Source organism: Geotrypetes seraphini, chromosome 2, assembly GCF_902459505.1.
Source record: "Geotrypetes seraphini chromosome 2, aGeoSer1.1, whole genome shotgun sequence".
NCBI classification, from domain to species: Eukaryota; Metazoa; Chordata; class Amphibia; order Gymnophiona; family Dermophiidae; genus Geotrypetes; species Geotrypetes seraphini.
Window position 1 is genome coordinate 404,176,410 of NC_047085.1, and position 20,209 is coordinate 404,196,618.

Genomic DNA, 20,209 nt, shown 5'->3' on the forward strand with positions numbered 1-20,209 from the left:
GAATGTATTCATTGAAATATGTTAGCTTTGGGAAATATTAATTGCAAACAGAATGCTAGGAATGATTAAGAAGGGAATCACGAACAGATTGAAGAAGGTTATCATGCCGCTGTACTGGGCCATGGTATGCCCTCACCTGGAATACTGTGTCCAGCACTGTTTGCCGTACATGAAGAAGGACTCGGTACTACTCGAAAAGGTCCAGAGAAGAGCGACTAAATTGGTAAAGGGGTTGGAGGAGACTGAGAGGGGACATGATAGAAACATTCAAGATACTGAAGGGAATAAACTTAGTAGATAAAGACAGGTAGGGAGAACAAGAGGGCACTCTCTAAAGTTAAAAGGGGATTGATTCCGTACAAACATAAGGAAGTTCTTCTTCACCGGAGAGTGGTGGAAAACTGGAATGCTCTTCCAGAGGCTGTTATAGAGGAAAACACCCACCAGGGATTTAAGACAAAGTTAGACAAGTTCCTGTTGAACCGGCACGTATGCAGGTAGGGCTGGTCTCAGGGCACTGGTCTTTGACCTAGGAGGCCACCGTGAGAGCAGACCAATTCTTATGTTCTTATGTACTGTATTCAGTACAAAATATGGAGCCCCTTTTCAGGTTTTGTATTTCACAATATGCCTGGTAATGGAGAGCTTTGGGTTGCTATTGCTCAGAAAACATAAAAATCAGGATTTTTTTTTGGTATGGTGACTTCCATGGAGAAATGTTCTAGTGCTGATCTGCATGTTGTGGGAGGGTAGAATATCAGCTTCGATATAACTAATTTTATTATGGTGTGTTAAACTGAACTTTTCTTTTGCTTTCTTTCTCATTTTGCTCTTTGTTGTTTGAGCATCATATATGAAAAGCAGGTTAAAGTATGTGTGGTGAGAAACATAGTTCTCTGAGTTTGTCTGGCAGGATCAATTGTTATACTTTAAATATGAGTGACCTAGGCCCAGTGGCGTACCTAGCATATGTGACACCCGGGGCCCATCATTTTTTGATACCCCCCCATCTATATTAAAAATATGATTTTTAGTAACAATCTACATATCGCACAAGAGTGTACCTAGGAAAAGGCAGCATCTTAAACACTGCAGTGAGCACTAGAACACCAACATATACATTGTAAAACTAAACAAACCAGATCCTGCACAGTCAATTGATCCTGTACAGTCGATGCTATCAGAAAGCCATGTCCCTTCCATACACACAGACAGATACACCCTTGCCCAATATGGAATAATCACAAACTAAAAATAGAAATATGTAGACAAAAGTTAAACTGAACTGCCAAGAAACCAGACTCTGCATACAATGCAACACCACAAAAACAGTAATACATGTCCTCTAATACTGTGCAAAATATAAAAACAGTAGATGTAAATTTGAAAAAACTGATACATAACAATCACCACTTTACAAATTAACAAATAAAAATAAAACAAATAATGAGAAATAAGAAAATACCATTTTATTGGACTAATCCCCTTAAGCTCGGTCCCCATCCCCGCAAACCACCTGATTCCATCCACACAAGCCTTGAATTGTTTTATATTGAACTTATTATATTAAAGTATAAAAAGAAACAATATTCTGTACAATTGTCAATTTATAAATCAGTGTCTTTCCCCACTCTCTATTCCCCATTTCCCTTCAGCGTCCTCAGCCCACTCTCTCTCCACTTTCCTTTAGCGCACGCACATAAAAACAAGCAAGTAATTTTATATCATTTTCATTCTATTCATTCATAGAAATTAAAGTCTAAATAATGCTAGTCACATAACAAAACATGATTTTATAAAAATAATTCCCTGCACAGTCAAGCCTGCAAGGATTACTAGATGTCTTTCAGCAGCTCCCCTCCCTCCCCCCTTACCTTCGTGGCCAAGTTAAAATGATCTACCAACAATAAAATTTTAAAAGCTACAAAGCACACTGTACGCAGAGAAAATGTTAATTATCATTTATATTCCATGGGTTTTCAAAGAGGTCAAGGCAGATGACTTTATGCAATGTCACCTCAGTAACAACTATACAAAAATAGACAAATATACTCCCTCCCTTTTTGCTAAACCGCGATAGCGTTTTTTAGCGCAGGGAGCTGCGCTGAATGCCCCACACTGCTCTCGACGCTCATAGGCTCCCTGCGCTAAAAACTGCTATTGCAGTTTTGTAAAAGGGGCCCATAGTGCAAAATATAGACAGCATATATAAATTCTCAAAACGGACACATTTTGATCGCTAAATTGAAAATAAAATCATTTTTCCTACCTTTGTTTGGTAATTTCATCAGTCTCTGGTTGCACTTTATTCTTCTGACTGTGCATCCAATATTTCTTCCCTTCTTTCAGCCTCCTGTATGCTTCCTTTCCTCCAGACCTCATTCCCTCCCCCATCTTTTTCTTTCTTTCATCCTGCCCCCTTCTTTCTTTCTCTCTCCATGCCCCCTTTCTTTCTCTATGTCTTTCTCTCTCTCTCCCCATGCTCCATTTTTTTCTTTCTTTCACCCTGCCCCCTTTCTTTCTTTCTGGATCCCTGTCCCCCCCTTTCTTTTTTTCTGGCTCCCTGTCTCCCCCCCTTTCTTTCTTTCTCCCTGCCCTCCCCCATGCCACCGCCGCCACCAGCACCATGCTGCCATCACCGCCGGGGAAAGGCTGCCACTGGCCATCAGAAAGAGGCCGGCACCGAAATCGTCCTGCTTCGTTTCCTGCGGGCCGACCAACTCTGGCTGTCCGACGTCAATTCTAACGTTGGAGAGGACGTTCCGGGCCAGCCAGGCAGCAATTGGCTGGCCCAGAACGTCCTCTCCGACGTCAGAATTGACGTCTGATGGCTATAGTTGGTCGGCCCGTGGGAAAAGAAGCAGGCGAATTCGGAGGGAGGGAGAACTGGCGCCGGCTTCTTTCAGATGATTGCAATGGCAGCCTTTCCCCGGTGGCAGGCCAGTTGTGCACCCCCTTGGGCCCATGCACCTGGGGCAGACCTCCCCCCCCCTGCCCTCCCCTAGGTATGCCACTGCCTAGGCCTAAAAGGAATGGTGCACAAAGTTCTGTTCTTATTTTCTGTGTTACCAAAGCTACTACCCTCTTTGAGAAGCTGCTGCCATAGACAACTTACTAGTCTTGCCTAATAGTTGGGGCAGCCCTTGCCCCACCCCCATTTTGGATGCTTGGGGGGGGGGGGCACCAGCTTGTCCCTCACCTCAGGCAGCAGATTGCCTAGAGCCACCCCTGATGGCTGGGGATTCTCAGTGCAATGGCTGAGAAGTGGAGGGATATAAAAATAGTGGAATAAAATCACAATTACTTGTAAATGAAGGTTCATGGTAAATAGCAGAGTCTGGCTTCAATTTAGCTGTAAACCCAACTGAGCAGGAGGAAACTGTTGGGCTAAAAAGCAAAGTAAATAATGGTTGAACGCTTAGTTTAAACAAAAGAAATCTAATATTCTTACCATGTGCTGACTTTCTGCTCATTCTCTGGACCTTCTAACTTGTGTCTCTCTGAGTACTCAGCCTTTTTTTTTTTTTGTAATTTCATGAATGAATTCTCTTTCATCTGGAAGCAATGTTTCATAGTTTGTAACTTGTATTTAAAGAAAGAAAAATGGAACACATACTGGTAAATCTGTTTTACCACCTGCAAATTATTTAAGTCCATATACCTGGAGGGAAGTTGAGTTATGATTTCTTTTATTTTTTTCAAACTACTTGAAGGGTTTTTAAAAAAAATAGTAATTAAATCAAAGTGTAAAAACTGACAGGTCAGCACTTTTGCTGCTACTAGATAATTAAACCATCTCACATCCAGTGAATAAGGCTACTGCTAATCTTCAAAACAGATGCTTATGCCCACACACACTGAATGAAAATTTGATTTCATTTTTCTGAATGCAGCTATTGTGTACAGCTAATTATTTTCACAAGCCAGTTTGAAAGCTGGATTTGTACTGTTTGCTGTTTATCAGAATGAATCCTAGAGTTGTCCTGTTTAACATATGACCAATATGGAAGAAATGTGAATGTCTAAATGATTTAAAATGACAATGCTGATGGGTTTGGCATGGCTGCCTAGTTTGCGTGATGGGAAAATGAGCTTGATTCACCCAAATTCCTTTTGGCTATCTGAGAGTCAGTAATAGAAATGCTTAGATTTGCTAAATAGCAACAGTTGTAAAGGAGGCAATCATGAGATATTTAGCAAAAAGAGAAAATAGGCAGCTAAATTTAGCCATTGTGAAGAGGAAAATTTCCCCCTTGGTATCTAGCTGCCTAGTATCACCCTAGCTAGGCTGAACATGTACTGTACACCCCATATTTCCTTTTTTTCTGTGCAAAATACCCAAATACTATTAATATGGCTCCTGTTTTACTCCTTGGGATCTAGCCAGGTACTTGTGACCTGGGTTGGCCACTGTTGGAAACAGGATACTGGGCTTGATGGGCCTTCAGTTTGTTCCAGTATGACAACTCTTATATTCTTATGTGGGCAGATTTACTAAATTACACAATAAAAATTACATTTAGCAGTTTATTCAGTAAGATAAATATATTTATAGCATGCATACACTAAAAACCCTTTACTAAGGGGAGTGTGTTCTTTTAAACTTGTACATGCTCCTGTATATAACTGCACTCTCCCAAACTAACCAGCCCAACGTGCAAAATATATTATTAAACTGTATATTTTGTTTGTTTCTTATGTATTATTCCAGGGGAAATCCTATGTAAAAATAAAACATAAAATTATGGGCTCCTTTTACAAAGGCGTGCTAGCGGTTTAACGCACGTAATAGCTTGCGCTAAACCGCCAGACGCGCTAGCCGCTACTGCCTCCTCTTGAGCAGGCAGTAGTTTTTGGTCAGCGCGGGGGTTAGCGCGTGATGAAAAGTCACACACGTTAACCCCGCTAACGCGCCTTTGTAAAAGGAGCCCTATGTGTATATATATATACATTTTAATTCTGCATATAGGGCCCCTTTTATAAATCCTCGGTAGCAATGTAGCCATGGAAAATAAGCCAAAGCCCATTCAATTCCTATGGGCTTTGGTGCATTTACCACATTGCTATTACAGCTTTGTAAAGAGGCCCACGGTATTTTAAAATTCTGCATAATTTATTTGTAATAATATTGTACATAAGTATCCCATAACAAGGCCTGGCTCCTACTTGTCCCTGGTTGGACGCCCTACCCTACCCCAATCTTTCTTTCTTCTCAGGTTCAATCTTCTCCAGCAATTTCATTTTCGAGGTTCTGCTTTCCCCAACTTTGTCTGAAGCCCTCCCTACTCTTAGCAGGTAATTTTAGAACAATTGTGTGACATCTACACATGTGGCATATTCACCAGTAAATGCTGATCTACGTGTCCCTGTTTGCACACGTAGATACCATGGGATAGAAAGATTTCAAGAGAGCATCCTGATTATACATTAAGCATTCCGGAAACCTATGCATGTAATTCCTATTTTACAATCACAGTACACATACATTTCTACAAATTTCCCTTGTGGCATTTACTGTACTCTAACTCCAAGCTTGTTTGGACCTGGGACCTCCACCAGTGATTGAGGGGACAATTATGCTAACTTCAATGGTGTCTAACATTGGGTCAATACAAAAAAAACAACAACCCTGTTTCATTCATCTGCTTAATTAGATCATCTCATATATACAGTTTTGTGAAATCTAGCACCTATTATACTTGTACTACTATTTATCATTTCTATAGCGCTGTATGTTTAACAGGTAATAGACAGTCCCTGCTCAAAGAGCTTACAATCTAATTTGGACAGATAGGATATAGGGGTTGGGGAGTTTCTTGCAGAGAGAATGGTAGAATGGGCATTAGGAGCTGAAAGCATCCTCAGAAACGTGGGCTTTTAGCTTGGATTTAAATACTTCTAGAGATGGAGGCTGACATAATGACTCAGGCAGTCTGTTCCAGGCATATGGTACAGCAAGAGAGAAGGGATGGAGTCTGGAGTTGGCAGTGGAGGAGGATACAGATAGGAGGGACTTACCCAATGAATGGAGTTCACGGGGGAAAGGGGGAGCATAGAGGGGGATAAGTGAGGAGAAATATTGAGGGGCTGCAGAGTGAATTCACTTGTAGATCAGTAAGAGGAGTTTGAACTGTATTCAGAAATGGATGGGGAGCCAATGCAGTGACTTGAGGAGAGGGGTAATGTGAATATGGTGGCCCTCATGGAATATAAGTTGTGGAGCAGAATTTTGAACAGATTGAAGAGGGAGATGTTTGAGCGGAAGACCTGAGAGAAACAAGTTGCAGTAGTCTAAGCAAGAAGTGATGAGAGTATGAATAATAGTTTTGGTAGTGTACTCAGAAGGGAGAGGTTGGATTTTAGTAATATTATAAAGGAATAAATGACAGGCTTTAGCAGTTTGTTGGATCTGATCAGAGAAGGAGAAAGAGGAGTCAAAGATGACCCCAAGGTTGTGAGCTAACAAGACAGGGAGGAGAACATTGTCCACAGAAACAGAGAATGGGGGGGAGGAGCTTGGTCAATCATATTCAGTTTTAGATAGTGATGAGACATCCAGATGGTAATGTTGGACAGGCATGCTGATACTTGGGCCTGGATTCCTGTAGAGATATCTGGTGTGGAGAGGTAGATCTGTGAGTTACCAACATAGAGGTGTATGTACCAGGGCTGTTCAAAAGATATCAGACCTTTATTCATAAAAAATACTCATATTCAGATACAACAATCTTATACTAATCTTCTCAAAGTAGTCCCCTTGGGCTGCCACACATTTCTTCCAACAGTTCTGCCACTGTCAGAAGTAGCGCTGAAACGCCTCTTTTGAGATTGTTTGCACTCTGGTCTGTTGCATGTCTTCTCTTGACTGAAATCTGATCCTTTTCGGCTTGGGGAAAAGCCAGAAATCACACAGAGCCATGTCGGGAGAGTGGGGAGTCTGAGGAATCACAGGTGTGTTGTGTTTGGTCAAGAAACTCCATATCAAATGTGAAGAATGGGCAGGTGTGTTATCGTGATGGAGCTGCCAATTGCTCGCTGCCCAATGGTCTGGCCGTTGCATCTCACAGTGTTACAAAGGCGACGCAGAACCTCTTGGTAGTACCCCTTGGTGATAGTTGTGCCGTGTGCTGCGTACTCGTGATGAACCACACCACTGGAGTCAAAGATGGTCAGAATGACTTTGACATTGCTGTGGATCTGCCTTGCAGTTTTTGGCCTCGGGGATGTTGAATGCTTCCATTGTGATGACATCAACTTGGTTTCTGGGTTGTACCCATAAACCCAGAACTCATCACCAGTGATCACTGTGCTGAGGAAGTTGGGATCATTATTCACAGTCTCCAGCATGTCCTGTGTGATCTCCAAACGGAGTTGCTTCTGCTCAATCATTAGCAGCTTTGGCATGAACTTCACAGAAATTCTCCTGAAGCCCAAATCCTCAGTCAAAATGGAATGAACAGATCCAATGCTGATGCTCACTTCGTCTGCAAGTTCTCTGATCATGATTCGACAATCCTGCATCACCAGGGTCCTCACTTGGTAAATGATAATCTAATTTCTGGATGTTGAGGGCCTACCAGAATGTGCTTCACTCTCCACTAATGTGCAGCCATCTCTGAAGCAGTTGTACCACTCCTTTATCTGTGTGGTGCCCACTGCATCGTCCTCGAAGGCCTGTTGAATCTTGCGGATCATTTGCACTTGGGAATCACCAAGCTTTACATAAAATTTAATGCAGTAGCATTGTTCAAATTTTTCTGTCATTTTGTCAAAAAAGTAAATCCGATGGCGCTCACTTACACTTCCTCACTCATCCGCGGTCTGCCGGTGATTGACAGCTTCTATAGGTGGGAAAAAATTCAAGCAGGCGCATTAGGGTCACCTACATACATGCACCATACCACACCTCCCTAGCTTTATTTGTTTATGCAAGAAAAAGTAAGGTCTGATACTTTTTGAACAGCCCTCGTATAGGCACTCTGTTCAAAGTTATTTGCTTGTAGCAGGTGTTTTCTGAGGAAAGCAGGTATATATTCTCACAAATAAACCTACTAGTTACAACGTGTCTCAAGACCAGAATATAGGTGGTTGTGTTAAACTCTTGAACATTTGTGAATACTAATAGGGCTGGGGGTAAAAGTCTTCAAGGGCTCACAGGTGCCCAGCGTGAAATGCTTATGACCAGGTCACCCTCACGTGAGCTATCATTAGCCAATACACCTCCCCTGCACCAATGTGGCTCTATCTGTGCTCTTTATCTTTATTTTAATTTTTACTTTTATATTTCAAAGATTACCTGATCAGCCAATTTTCTTAGTAATAAGACTGTTACTTAACTTTAACCAGGAGCTGGTGGGTAGCCATTGGGAGCTAAATTTCTCAACGGAGCATCCCTGTTTCACTCACTAGGGGCTTCGTCAGGAGTAAATATGCCCCAAGGTTCCACGTGGCTAAAAGAGAACACACAATCACTCTCAGGTAGGGGACTAGACACTGTCATGGAGTTTTATTTTTAAATTACACTTTGCAAAAACTATACTAAGGGCTCCTTTAACAAAGGTGTGCTAGCGTTTTTAATGCAAGCACGGATTGACTTTTTTGTGCATTTTTAAATTTAATTTTTCGTTTATTAGAGCTTTTCCATATCTATTATTTAAGTAATTTTTTATATTGATTTTCTAATTTTGTATACTCTTTTCCCTCTGTGGTATTGATAACACAAATATTAGTGCCACTTTAAGGCTGCAACAGAAATGGCCATAGCATGCAGGAAAAACAAACGCAAGGGCATGCTAAGGCCGCTTTTTGCTGCAGCTTAGTAAAAGGTCTCCTAAGGCTTTTCACCGATTTTAGGCTAAATGCATTAAAGGAGTTTCTCCATCCTTTGTCCAGTAAACCAGGCCTCAAGAGATGGTTCTTTCCTATAACGTTTTGAGTGTTCATGTGCTACTTAAAATAGTTTTACTTAACTACGGTGAGAACCATACACTTTACCTTCCTTATTGACTCATGAGGACTGCAGAGTAGTGGCTAGCAAACTTTCTCCATTCATATGTTTCTCCATCACAGAGCAGCAAGAGTTTCTGAAATTTCTAAGTATAGGGCTATTTTGTCCTGTAATCTGTGTTTAAAAATAAGCTGATATAATTGTAACAGTGGCGTACATAGGGGGGCTCAGGGGCGGGGCGTCCACCTCGGGTGCACGCCCCAAGAGGGTGCACAGTAGAGAGCTGAACAGAGACGATGAGGGACCCGCGGGGTTCAGTACAACTCGAGCCGCGAGGCTCATCTTCTGTTCCTACCTGCCCTACCGCAGCACACATAGCCAACCGGAAGTCTTCCCGTTGTCAGCGCTGACATCGGAGGGCGGGCTATGTGTGCTGCGGCAGGGCAGGCAGGATATAGAAGATGATCCTCGTGGCTCGAGCGCCATTTGGATGAGAAAGTTAGTAATTTGTTGGCCGATGAGGGCTGGACACGAACGTGGGAGGCAAATGAGGGACAGAAGGAGGTCGAACTTGGGAGGCAAACGCGGAACACAAAAGGAGAGGAAGGAGTGCGTTTTTAGACACAAGGCATGAACTTGGGAGAGAGGATGGAGGAAGGGAGGGAAAGAGGTGGGGGTGGGAGTGCGTTTTTAGATACAGAAGGCATGAACTTGGGAGAGAGGAAGGGAGAGAAAGAGATGCTGAGGTGGGGGAGGGAATGCGTTTTTGGACACAGAAGGCATGAACTTGGGAGAGAGGAAGGGAGGGAAAGAGATGGTTGTGTACACGGGGAATGGAAGAAAGGAGAATTTTTGGTCATAGGGAGGAAGGGAGGTACATATGAGAGGGAGAAGTATTGTAGTGGAATGGACAGATTGAAATGGATACAAGAAGGAGGAATGTTGGACATAGTGGTGAAGGGAATGGAGGGAGAGATGTGGCATGGTGCAGGAGAGGGGTGATAGCAGGAGAAATGTTGGGCATGAGACTGGTGGACAGGGGCGAAAGATGAGAAAGGGATAAATGCTGGACCATGGTAGGAGGAACCAATGGACAGCAGCAGAAGAATGTACAGAAGATGGGAAAGCGGAAAAAAGAAACTGGGACCAACTTTATGGAAAAATAAGTCTCCAGACAACAAAGGTAAAATACGGAATTTATTGACTAAAATATGTTAGCTTTGGGAAATGTATATAGCAGATGTCCTTGTATTCTGTTCAAAAGAAAAGGAAATGCATTTTTGCTTTTATTTCTACAGTGTTGAAGTACTTGCTGACCCTTGCTGTGACTGGTGGGGATCCCCAAGCACCGCCAGCAGAGGACCTCCTCTAGAGACGGCCAGAACTCTCCTCCACCAAGCACAGCAGTCGCTGGCAACATCCATGAGCCATAGATGTGCCAGCATCTGTGACTCAGGGACGCTACTGCTGCCTGCCAAGCTTGGCAAAAGGGACCCCGGCCAACTGCAAAGGAAGTCCTCAGCTGACAGCTTGGGGGTTCTCATCAGCTGAGTATTTATATTTTATATTTACATTAGAGGCTCTGGTAGAAACCTGTTTACAAAGTATGTATTCTTCCCAATTAATATTTCCAAATTAATAAAGTGTCTTTGCTTCTTTGTAAATGGGACTCTACCAGAGCCTTTAATTCAGTAGCATAATTAAATAAAATAACTATTTCTGAAGTTTATAGGGACGGGCGGGAATGAAGGGGATTCCTCACAGGGAGAGTGGGGACGGAGGGATTCGTCACGGGGATGGGTGGGATTTTGGCGGGGACGGGTGGGATTTCTGTCCCCGCGCAACTCTCTAGTGCACAGCCGACCACCCTCCCTATTCTTCCGCTGCTGCTTTCCTTAACCAGCAGCTGCGGCAGTAAACGGGGGTGTGCGCGGGTACTCTCCGACATTGCTTATCTTCTGGCCAGCTCCCCTGCTGAAAGACGCGGGTGTCCGCTCCTTGTGCGATCCGCGGCTGCGTCGGAAGCGTTCCCTCTGATGTCAGAGAGAAGGCTTCCGATGCAGCCACGGATCGCACGAGGAGCGGATGCCCGCGGCTTTCAGCAGGGGAGCTGGCCAGACATACTGGGCAGGGAAGGGGGAGGGTAGAAATGCTGCACAGGGAAGAGGGGAGGGTAGAAATACTGCACAGGGAAGGGGGGAGACATGCTGCTGCTGCACCCAATTGGGGAGAGAGAGGGAAGGAGGGAGAAGGAAGACAAGGGAGAGGAACCAGAGATGCCAAGTCCATGGGAGGGCGGGAAAGGAAAAAAAGGAAAGGAGATACTAGACCATGGAGGGGGAGGAAGAGATGCCATGGCATGAGGGAAGGGAAGGAGATAGAGATACCACACCATGGTATGGAGTGGGAAGGAAGGAAAGAAAGGAGAAGAGAAAGAGAGAGATGCCAAAGCATAGGGGAGATAGTGGAGACAGAAAAATGGAGAGGGGTGAAGCTGAAATGAATCATGTGCAAAGGAGAGAAGGGACCCCAGATATACAGTTTATTGAAGGGACATAGAAAGAGGGAAGATGCCATATGGAAGAGAGAGAAGGTGGACAGTAGATAGAAGGGGCAGAGAGAGTGTGGGCAGTAGATGGAAGTGGTAGAGAGAGAGGGCAGAAGCTGGGTGGAAGGGGCAAAGAGAGGCCAGATGTTGCATGGAACAGAGAGAGGACAAACGCTGTATAGAAAGAAGAGAGCAAAGAGAAGATGATTAAAGCAGAAACGACAAAAGGTAGAAAGATTTTTTTTGTTACTTTACTTAGAATCAAGTAGTATTGTAACTGTATTGATAAAAGTTTATAAATAGGAAATGGAAATAAGGCAATTTTTTGGACTAAACCCCTTTCCTCAAGACAGGATACCATAACAGCAGTATACTGTACTGCTCTGAAGAAAGATTTGGCCTCTGAAAGCTAATTGAAAAATGGATTAGTCCAATAAAATGGTATTTTCTTATTTCTCATTATTATTTTTATTTGTTAATTTGTAAAGTGGTGATTGTTATGTGTCAGTTTTTTCAAATTTACATCTACTGTCTTTATATTTTGCACAGTATTAGGGGACATGTGTCACTGTTTTTGTGGTGTTGTGGTGTTGCATTGTATGCAGAGTCTGGTTTCTTGGTGGTTCAGTTTAACTTTTGTCTACATATTTCTATTTTTAGTTTGTGATTATTCCATATTGGGCGAGGGTGTATCTCTGTTCTGTGTTTATGAAAAGGACATAGTTTTCAGTTGGCATTGACTGCAGGATCAATTGACTGTGCGGGATCTGGCGTGTTTAGTTTCACAATGTTTGTGTTGGTGTTCTAGTGCTCACTGCAGTGTTTAAGATGCTGCCTTTTCCTAGGTACACTCTTGTTGTGTGATATGTGGATTTTTACTAAAAATCATATTTTGATATAGATGGGGGGGGGTGTCAAAAAATGATGGGCCACGGGTGTCACATGTCTTTTTGGACTCAGTTGAAGCGGTTGTTTTCGCTCTTTCAAGACTGATCGGTCGGGTCACACCCTGATGCAGCTAGTCGGTGAAACGCTGGCCTCCGTCGGTGTGCCGATCAGTTGAAGATAAGTGGTTTTTCCTCTATCCACAATTGTATATATGTGAAGCATAAGTTTCTTTGCTCAAATCACTCATTTTAATGAAGGTTTTGCCTGTGAGGTTACCGTCTAACCACCTTGATATCCACCTTTGTGGCGGTGGGAGGGCCTTTTTCTGAGGCTTTTTTCCTTCTTTTTGAGTGAAATTAGAGTTGGCACCTGTTTCACATAGTTTCTGCAAAACGATACTATTCCATTGTCCTATAACCATAGCAGTCGCCAATTGAAAGTGTTGTTTTACATACATTGGTTTTTCAATATATCTGTGTTTCTATAGCTATACATATGCTATGTACGCCACTGCATTGTAAGTTAAAAAAAATAACGATCAAGCTTTTTGTAGAAGAGAAATTAAAGGATTGCTTACGAGTAACATTATTTTTTTTTTCACTACTTATACCATTATACTGAAGTTAAGCTCCAAAGGATGTATTTTTGAAATCTGCTCATCAGAGTCTCAAAGTGACTATGAATTGCACAGAAAATATTTCCTGTATTAGACTTAACGGTTTCCTGTCTTTTCTTTTACAGGATAACCTACGACTTCGAGAGACGGTGACACAAGGCACAACTGTTATTACTGCACTGATTAAGGACAGAAGCCCTGGGCTTATTGGACAAATGCTTGTTGTATAAATATAAGCAGACAAGATTATATGTTATGCACGACTGTTTTTTACAGGCAAGGCTTTCAGAAAGTCTGCCATTTTCATTTCATGAAGTACTACTAAATAAAACATTTTAATGATTCTATTTCTTTGAATTGGAATGTGTATGGTCACAATAAAAGTTGAAACTGAAAGCTGATTTCTCACTCTTGTAGTTGCACCTTACATTATCGGGATGTTATTGACCTACAGACTGTTGTGCAAAAAGTACATTATAAACTGACACCAGTTGTTTGACAAATGCAGATACAATATTGATTTTCAATCTGTACTACATCCACAGAAGAAAAAGATTGCTGTGGAACAGGGAGTGTACCAGCTGGCTCCAATAGAATTTGACTTAACTCGATTCCTTGAAGACTCTCAGGATTTGGTCCCAACTAGGTCCACTCTGTTAATGACTTGTTCCTCAGAGATGGATAAATGTTTAATAATGAAGACATATTTTAAGAACAATCTAAATTCTGTGAAGATGTAGTTCAGATTTTCTCTGATGTAGCCAAAGCCACACAAGGAGAAAGGCTTTTCTTCAATTAAAAACTCGAATATTGGCTTTAGAAGCTTCTTTTTATCTTAAATTCCTGTGTAAGTATATTATAAAACTCCCCCCAAATAATTTATATTTTTTTATTTTTTGCAATTGGAGCAATTTCTGGAATTCCAGAAGAGTCAAAAGAAAAATGATGGATAAATATACTGTCTTGGTATAGCAGTTAGATAGATTAAAACACCAGATGTAGCTAATTCTGATACTGTAATAGAATGTTTTTCTATTTGATAGATATTATTTAGATTTATTATTTCTTCTTAATTAGTTATGTTTTAAAAATGAGGTATGACCTCTCATAATGTGGACTAGATGAAAGTTGACGTTTAATATTTTGTTTCTTATTTTCAATTCGATGTGATTTTCATTCCTTATTTTCATTGAGAAAATTGTATTAAAAGTTTCATAAAAAATAAACTGACACCAGTTTTTTTAAAGCTTGCTCCCACTAAAAAATGTTAGCGTGCTTTTTAGCAAAAATCTATTTTATTGTGAACCAAATGTATAAAGTACAAAATAGGCTGTAGAAAAAGAGATGTTCTTGATCTTGGCTTAATTATAAAAGTTAATTGCATTCAAGTGTAGACAATAACAATCTTGATACATTTGTTGCATCCAAAAACCAATTGATAATAATCCACATAAGACTTGAAAGGAAAGGACCCAACAGGGGTCCTAATAGAATTTAAATTCAAGGCACAAAAATGTGGATGTAAAACAATAACCTTAAAACCACAATCTCACCCTGATTCTCCCACTAAAACACGGACCGTATTGTCCTTTCAAGTCTTATGTGGATTATTATCGATTGGTTTTTGGATGCAACAAATATATCAAGATTTTTATTGTCTGCACTTGGATGCAATAAACTTTTACAATTAAACCAAGATGACGAACATCTCTTTCCACAGCCTCTTTTGTTTTGGGTTGTGTATCTTTAACTAATGCAACACACTTGCAGCAACACACATAAACACTTATCAGATAGCTCTAAAATTTGAATCAAATTGGGCAAAGTGGACTGTAGTAAATAATAATGATGATGATGATGCTAAAAGACTTCTGTTACATCAGAAAACATCCTGGTGTGCATCAGTTTACTCTGGGCAAAATCAGTCTTAAAATACTGAAATGGTTAGGGCATCCTATGAAATGCATTAATGTCACTGGCTACATGCTAAAGTTGTTACTGCATTTCATGCTAATATTCTATCCTTTGAAAGCCACAAGGAAACATGAGTAAATGAAAGAGCCTTGTATCAAAGCAGAAAATTGTATGATTTATACTAGCACTTTTTGCAAATAGATGTGGTATCCACTGAGGTTTCCTAAAGCTTTGCTTGTTTATTCCCTGATGGAAACACTGCGTTCCTTGTAATAGCATTACTCATTCTGAAATCTTTTATTGCTCATGTGGATGTAATCCCTTAGAAATTCCACGGCCGGGCAGCATTCCCATATGAATACTCTAGACGAGAGTGTGCTGCACATGGAAAGAAAACCCTGAAATCACAAATGAACCACGGTTTCGTATGTGAGCACAGCATACCCACTCACTGGGTGTCAATATTCAGCACGGGGCCTTTGCATAAAAGATCTGTGGAAGATTTATCTGCTTGATCTTTATGTCCGATAGTCAACAATCCAGAATTTTTTTAGGGGCCCTTCTACTAAATTGTGAAATTTGGGCTTAACTCATTCTAACTTGAGATTTTCCTGGATGCTAAACCCAGATTTAATGCAGCACTTTTTAGGGCTTTTAATTTTATATGCAAATCAAGTGCTGTTGCCATTAGTCCATGAGACCTGCAATAAACTAATGTTAAATCAGCATTTTACGGTTGGTGAACATTAATTAGATTGTACTAGTCAGATAGCATTGAAATGCCCACTCTCCACCTATAAGACCCCTCTTCACAAATATATATATATATAAAAAGCACACTTAGCATGTGAAAATAGGCAAAATATCACAAACACTTTTGCAGTAAACCTGTTTGCCTGCACTAATTCTTTGTTAAGGGCTTAAGCCCAGATTCTATAAATGGCGCCTTGGCGGCGGCCATCTTAAAAATGGCTGCCAATCACATATCAATCACAAGATGGTGGCATTTATAGAATTAAAGTTTCAGGAAAGGTAGGCACCGGAAATGTAGGCCAGAGTTTTCAAGGCCTACATTTCTGGCACATCAATCATACCTACGGAGGCACTTATGATGCTTAATGCCACTTCTGGTGATAGCCATGCCTATATCGGCATTAGGCAACATAAAGTGCTTCTGTAGGTGTGATACAGGCTCCATTTTTTAAGGCACTGGTGGACACGTACTGTTTTTATTTTAAAATCCTTTTGTTTTTAAATGGTGTTTTCAACTTGTTAGGCACTGGTAGGGAGCCTATCGGCACTTAACTTAAGGCACCATTTATAGAATATGGGCCTTAATGCTCCTGCTGACTTACAAGTGCATTCACTCTGAAGCCCTCCAATATCTCTCTTCACTTATTTCCCCCTATGCTCCTCCCCGTGATCTCTGTTCATCGGGCAAATCCCTCTTATCTGTACCCTTCTCTTCCACTGTCAACTCCAGACTCCGTCCCTTCTTTCATGTGGCACCGTATGCCTGGAACAGGCTGCCTGAATCAATACGTTGTGCTCCATCCCTAGCAGTATTCAAATCCAAACTAAAAGCCCACTTTTTTAAAAAATTTGTTTTCTTTTTATAATCTTTATTCATTTTCAAACTTACAATAAGTGTGACAATATATTCAAACAAATTAACAATAAATATATCACTTAATAATCATCAATGGTACAAATGATATGCTCTTATCTCCCACCCTATCTCCCATCATATAATCAAATACCTTGTACGATTTGTAATAATAAATTACCCTCCCTTCCCCCCTCACAATTGAACTTGTAAATTCAAAGGAAAAAATGTCCTCTAGTCAATACAATATTTTGTTAATGGCTCACACACATCTTGAAATTTAATGCTCCTGCTGACTTACAAGTGCATTCACTCTGAAGCCCTCCAATATCTCTCTTCACTTATTTCCCCCTATGCTCCTCCCAGTGATCTCTGTTCATCGGGCAAATCCCTCTTATCTGTACCCTTCTCTTCCACTGTCAACTCCAGACTCTGTCCCTTCTTTCATGTGGCACCGTATGCCTGGAACAGGCTGCCTGAATCAATACGTTGTGCTCCATCCCTAGCAGTATTCAAATCCAAACTAAAAGCCCACTTTTTTAAAAAATTTGTTTTCTTTTTATAATCTTTATTCATTTTCAAACTTACAATAAGTGTGACAATATATTCAAACAAATTAACAATAAATATATCACTTAATAATCATCAATGGTACAAATGATATGCTCTTATCTCCCACCCTATCTCCCATCATATAATCAAATACCTTGTACGATTTGTAATAATAAATTACCCTCCCTTCCCCCCTCACAATTGAACTTGTAAATTCAAAGGAAAAAATGTCCTCTAGTCAATACAATATTTTGTTAATGGCTCACACACATCTTGAAATTTCTTAAAACACCCTTTCTGTATTGCAATAAATCTTTCCATTTTATATATATGACATAGAGAATTCCACCAAAAAATATAATTTAGTCTACTCCAGTTCTTCCAATTATAAGTAATTTGTTGAATGGCAACCCATAGAAACATAGAAAGATGACGGCAGAAAAGGGCTATAGCCCATCAAGTCTGCCCACTCTACTGACCCACCCCATTAAGTCTGAGTGCTAGTAACCTAGTTGCTTAACTCGACCCTCGTAGGGATCCCACGTGGATGTCCCATTTATTCTTAAAGTCAAGCACGCTGGTGGCCTTTATCACCTGCACTGGAAGCTTGTTCCAGTGATCTACTACCCTTTCTGTGAAGAAATACTTCCTGGTGTCACCATTAAATTTCCCTCCTCTGAGTTTGAGCGGGTGCCCCCTTGTGACTGAGGGTCCTTTGAGAAAGAAGATGTCGTCTTCCACCTCGACACGTCCTGTGATGTATTTAAATGTCTCAATCATGTCCCCCCTTTCCCTGCGTTCCTTTAGAGTGTAGAGCTGCAATTTGTTTAGTCTTTCTTCGTACAAGAGACCCTTGAGCCCGGAGATCATCCTAGTGGCCATCCACTGAACTGACTCAACTCTAAGCACGTCTTTACGGTAATGTGGCCTCCAGAATTGCACACAGTATTCCAGATATGGTCTCACCATGGTTATGTACAGTGGCATTATGACTTCAGCTTTAATAATAATAATAATAATAACTTTATTCTTATATCCCGCCTGTAATCTTGCGACTTCTAGGCGGTTTACAATAAACTAAACTGTAAATACAATCAAGAGAAGTTTTACATACAGCGAATTAGAGAGTATAGCGGTTTACAATAAAGAAACTGTAAATACAATCAAGAGAAGTTTTTCATACAGCGAATTAGAGAGTATAGCGGTTTACAATAAAGAAACTGTAAATACAATCAAGAGAAGTTTTTACATACAGCGAATTAGAGGGTATAGCGGTTTATAATAAAGAAACTGTAAATACAATCAAGAGAAGTTTTTCATACAGCGAATTAGAGAGTATAGCAGTGTATCTCTCGTACAACTACTTAAAGTGTATAGCATTGTACATCTGATGACATTAGTAGTGTTAACGTCAGTTTGTGTGTTGCAAAGCCAGGAAGCGCCAAGTTGTTTAGACAGAAGTAGAAATATTCCGTAAGTTCGTATAGTGTTCATGTTTAGTGATTAGGGGGGTTTGGGGTTAACAGTTGAAAGTTCAGGTGTGTGGTGATGTTACGAGGGGGGTTGATGTTCCGGTTCGTTACCTAGGTATTTCAAGAATAGGTAAGTTTTTAGGTGTTTTCTGAATTCTTCATAGTTGTTTGTGTGCGCAATTAGTTTTTCTAGGTCTTTACCCCATATGGCAGCTTGATATGATAGCAGTTGTTGATGGTGTCTCTTATATTTGCACCCTCTAGCCGGTGGGGAGATAAATTTCATGTGTGTTTTTCTTTCATGTCTGTTGGTTGGGAATGAGAAGAGATCTGTTATGTATTTTGGGGCTAGACCATTTAGTACCTTGAAGCAGAGACATCCTAGCTTGAACTTCGTGCGTGCCTCCATCGGTAGCCAGTGTAGGAGTCGGTAGGAAGGGGTTATGTGATCGGACTTCTTCAGCCCGAAGATCATCCTGACTGCTGCATTTTGTATCAGTTGTAGTCTTTGCATTTGCTTCTGGGGGATTGTCAGATGGGTGATGTTGCAGTAGTCCAGGTGATTTAGTATTAGGGATTGTACTAGAATTCTAAAAGCTGAGGTGTGGAAGTACGCCTTAATGGACTTAAGTTTCCAGAGAGTGAAAAACCCTCTTTTGATTAAGGAGTTTATGTGGTCCTTCATGGTTAGTCCTTGGTCTAGTATTACTCCTAGAACCTTCATCGTTGGTTGAATGGGGTAGTTTAGATTGTTAATGTGTAATGATATTGTCGTGTTCTGTGCGTGTGGCGAGGCTATGAAGAATTTAGTTTTTTCTGAATTGAGCTTCAGTCTGAAATCTGTGGTCCATTTATCCATCGTGTTTAGCGCTTCAGTTGCTGTTGGTGTGATTTCGGAGGGGGATGCTGTAAATGGGATTATGATTGTGAAGTTGTCTGCGTAGCTGAATACTTTTATGCCTTGCTGGGTTAGCTTTGTGCCTAGTGAAGCTATGTAGACGTTGAAGAGTAATGGGGATAGTGGGGACCCTTGTGGGACGCCTGATGGGTTTCTCCATGTTTTAGAGAGATTGTAGTTGAAGCGAACTTGATAGGTGCGGGTCGTAAGGAAACCTCGGAACCAGTTCAGCACTTCGCCTCCGATGCCTATTGAGTCTAAGCATTGTAGTAGTTTTTTGTGATCTACCAAGTCGAAGGCTGAGCTCATGTCGAATTGCATCACTAAGGCTTTGTGGCCCTTACTAAATAAGTTACGTAGGTATTCTAAGATTGCTGCTATCACCGTCTCAGTGCTGAACAGAGGTCTGAAACCTGACTGGGTTTCATGTAGCAGTGAGAACCGATCTAGATAGTCCATCAATTGGGTTTGTACCAAGCCTTCCATTATTTTTACAAAAAATGGGATGGATGCTACTGGTCTATAGTTGGTTGCTGAAGTTAGTGGTAGGTTATGATTTTTTGGGATTGGGGTGATTATAATGTGACCATTTTTTGATAGGAATTTTCCGTTTTTGAAATTGTTGGACATATGTGTCCATAGTGTTATCTTAAAGTCTAAAGGGGCTGCTTTCATTATGTTGGGTGGGCAGGGATCTAGGATGCAGTTTGATTTGGTATATTTATTGTAGAGTTTTATGAAGTTGTTCCATTCTAGGTCCTGAAAGGA

The 20,209-nt window shown here is 41.0% G+C and overlaps 1 protein-coding gene across 1 annotated transcript in view; it reads left to right on the plus strand.

Annotated features, from left to right (window-relative positions):
• Positions 1-13,346, plus strand: part of CRPPA (CDP-L-ribitol pyrophosphorylase A) — a 150,974-nt gene extending 137,628 nt beyond the window's left edge. The window contains exon 10 of the mRNA XM_033930977.1: positions 13,125-13,346. Within this exon, the coding sequence (XP_033786868.1) occupies positions 13,125-13,229 (105 nt within the window). The 3' untranslated portion in view covers positions 13,230-13,346. The remainder of the gene's footprint in view (positions 1-13,124) is intronic.
• Positions 13,347-20,209: the final 6,863 nt, after the last annotated feature.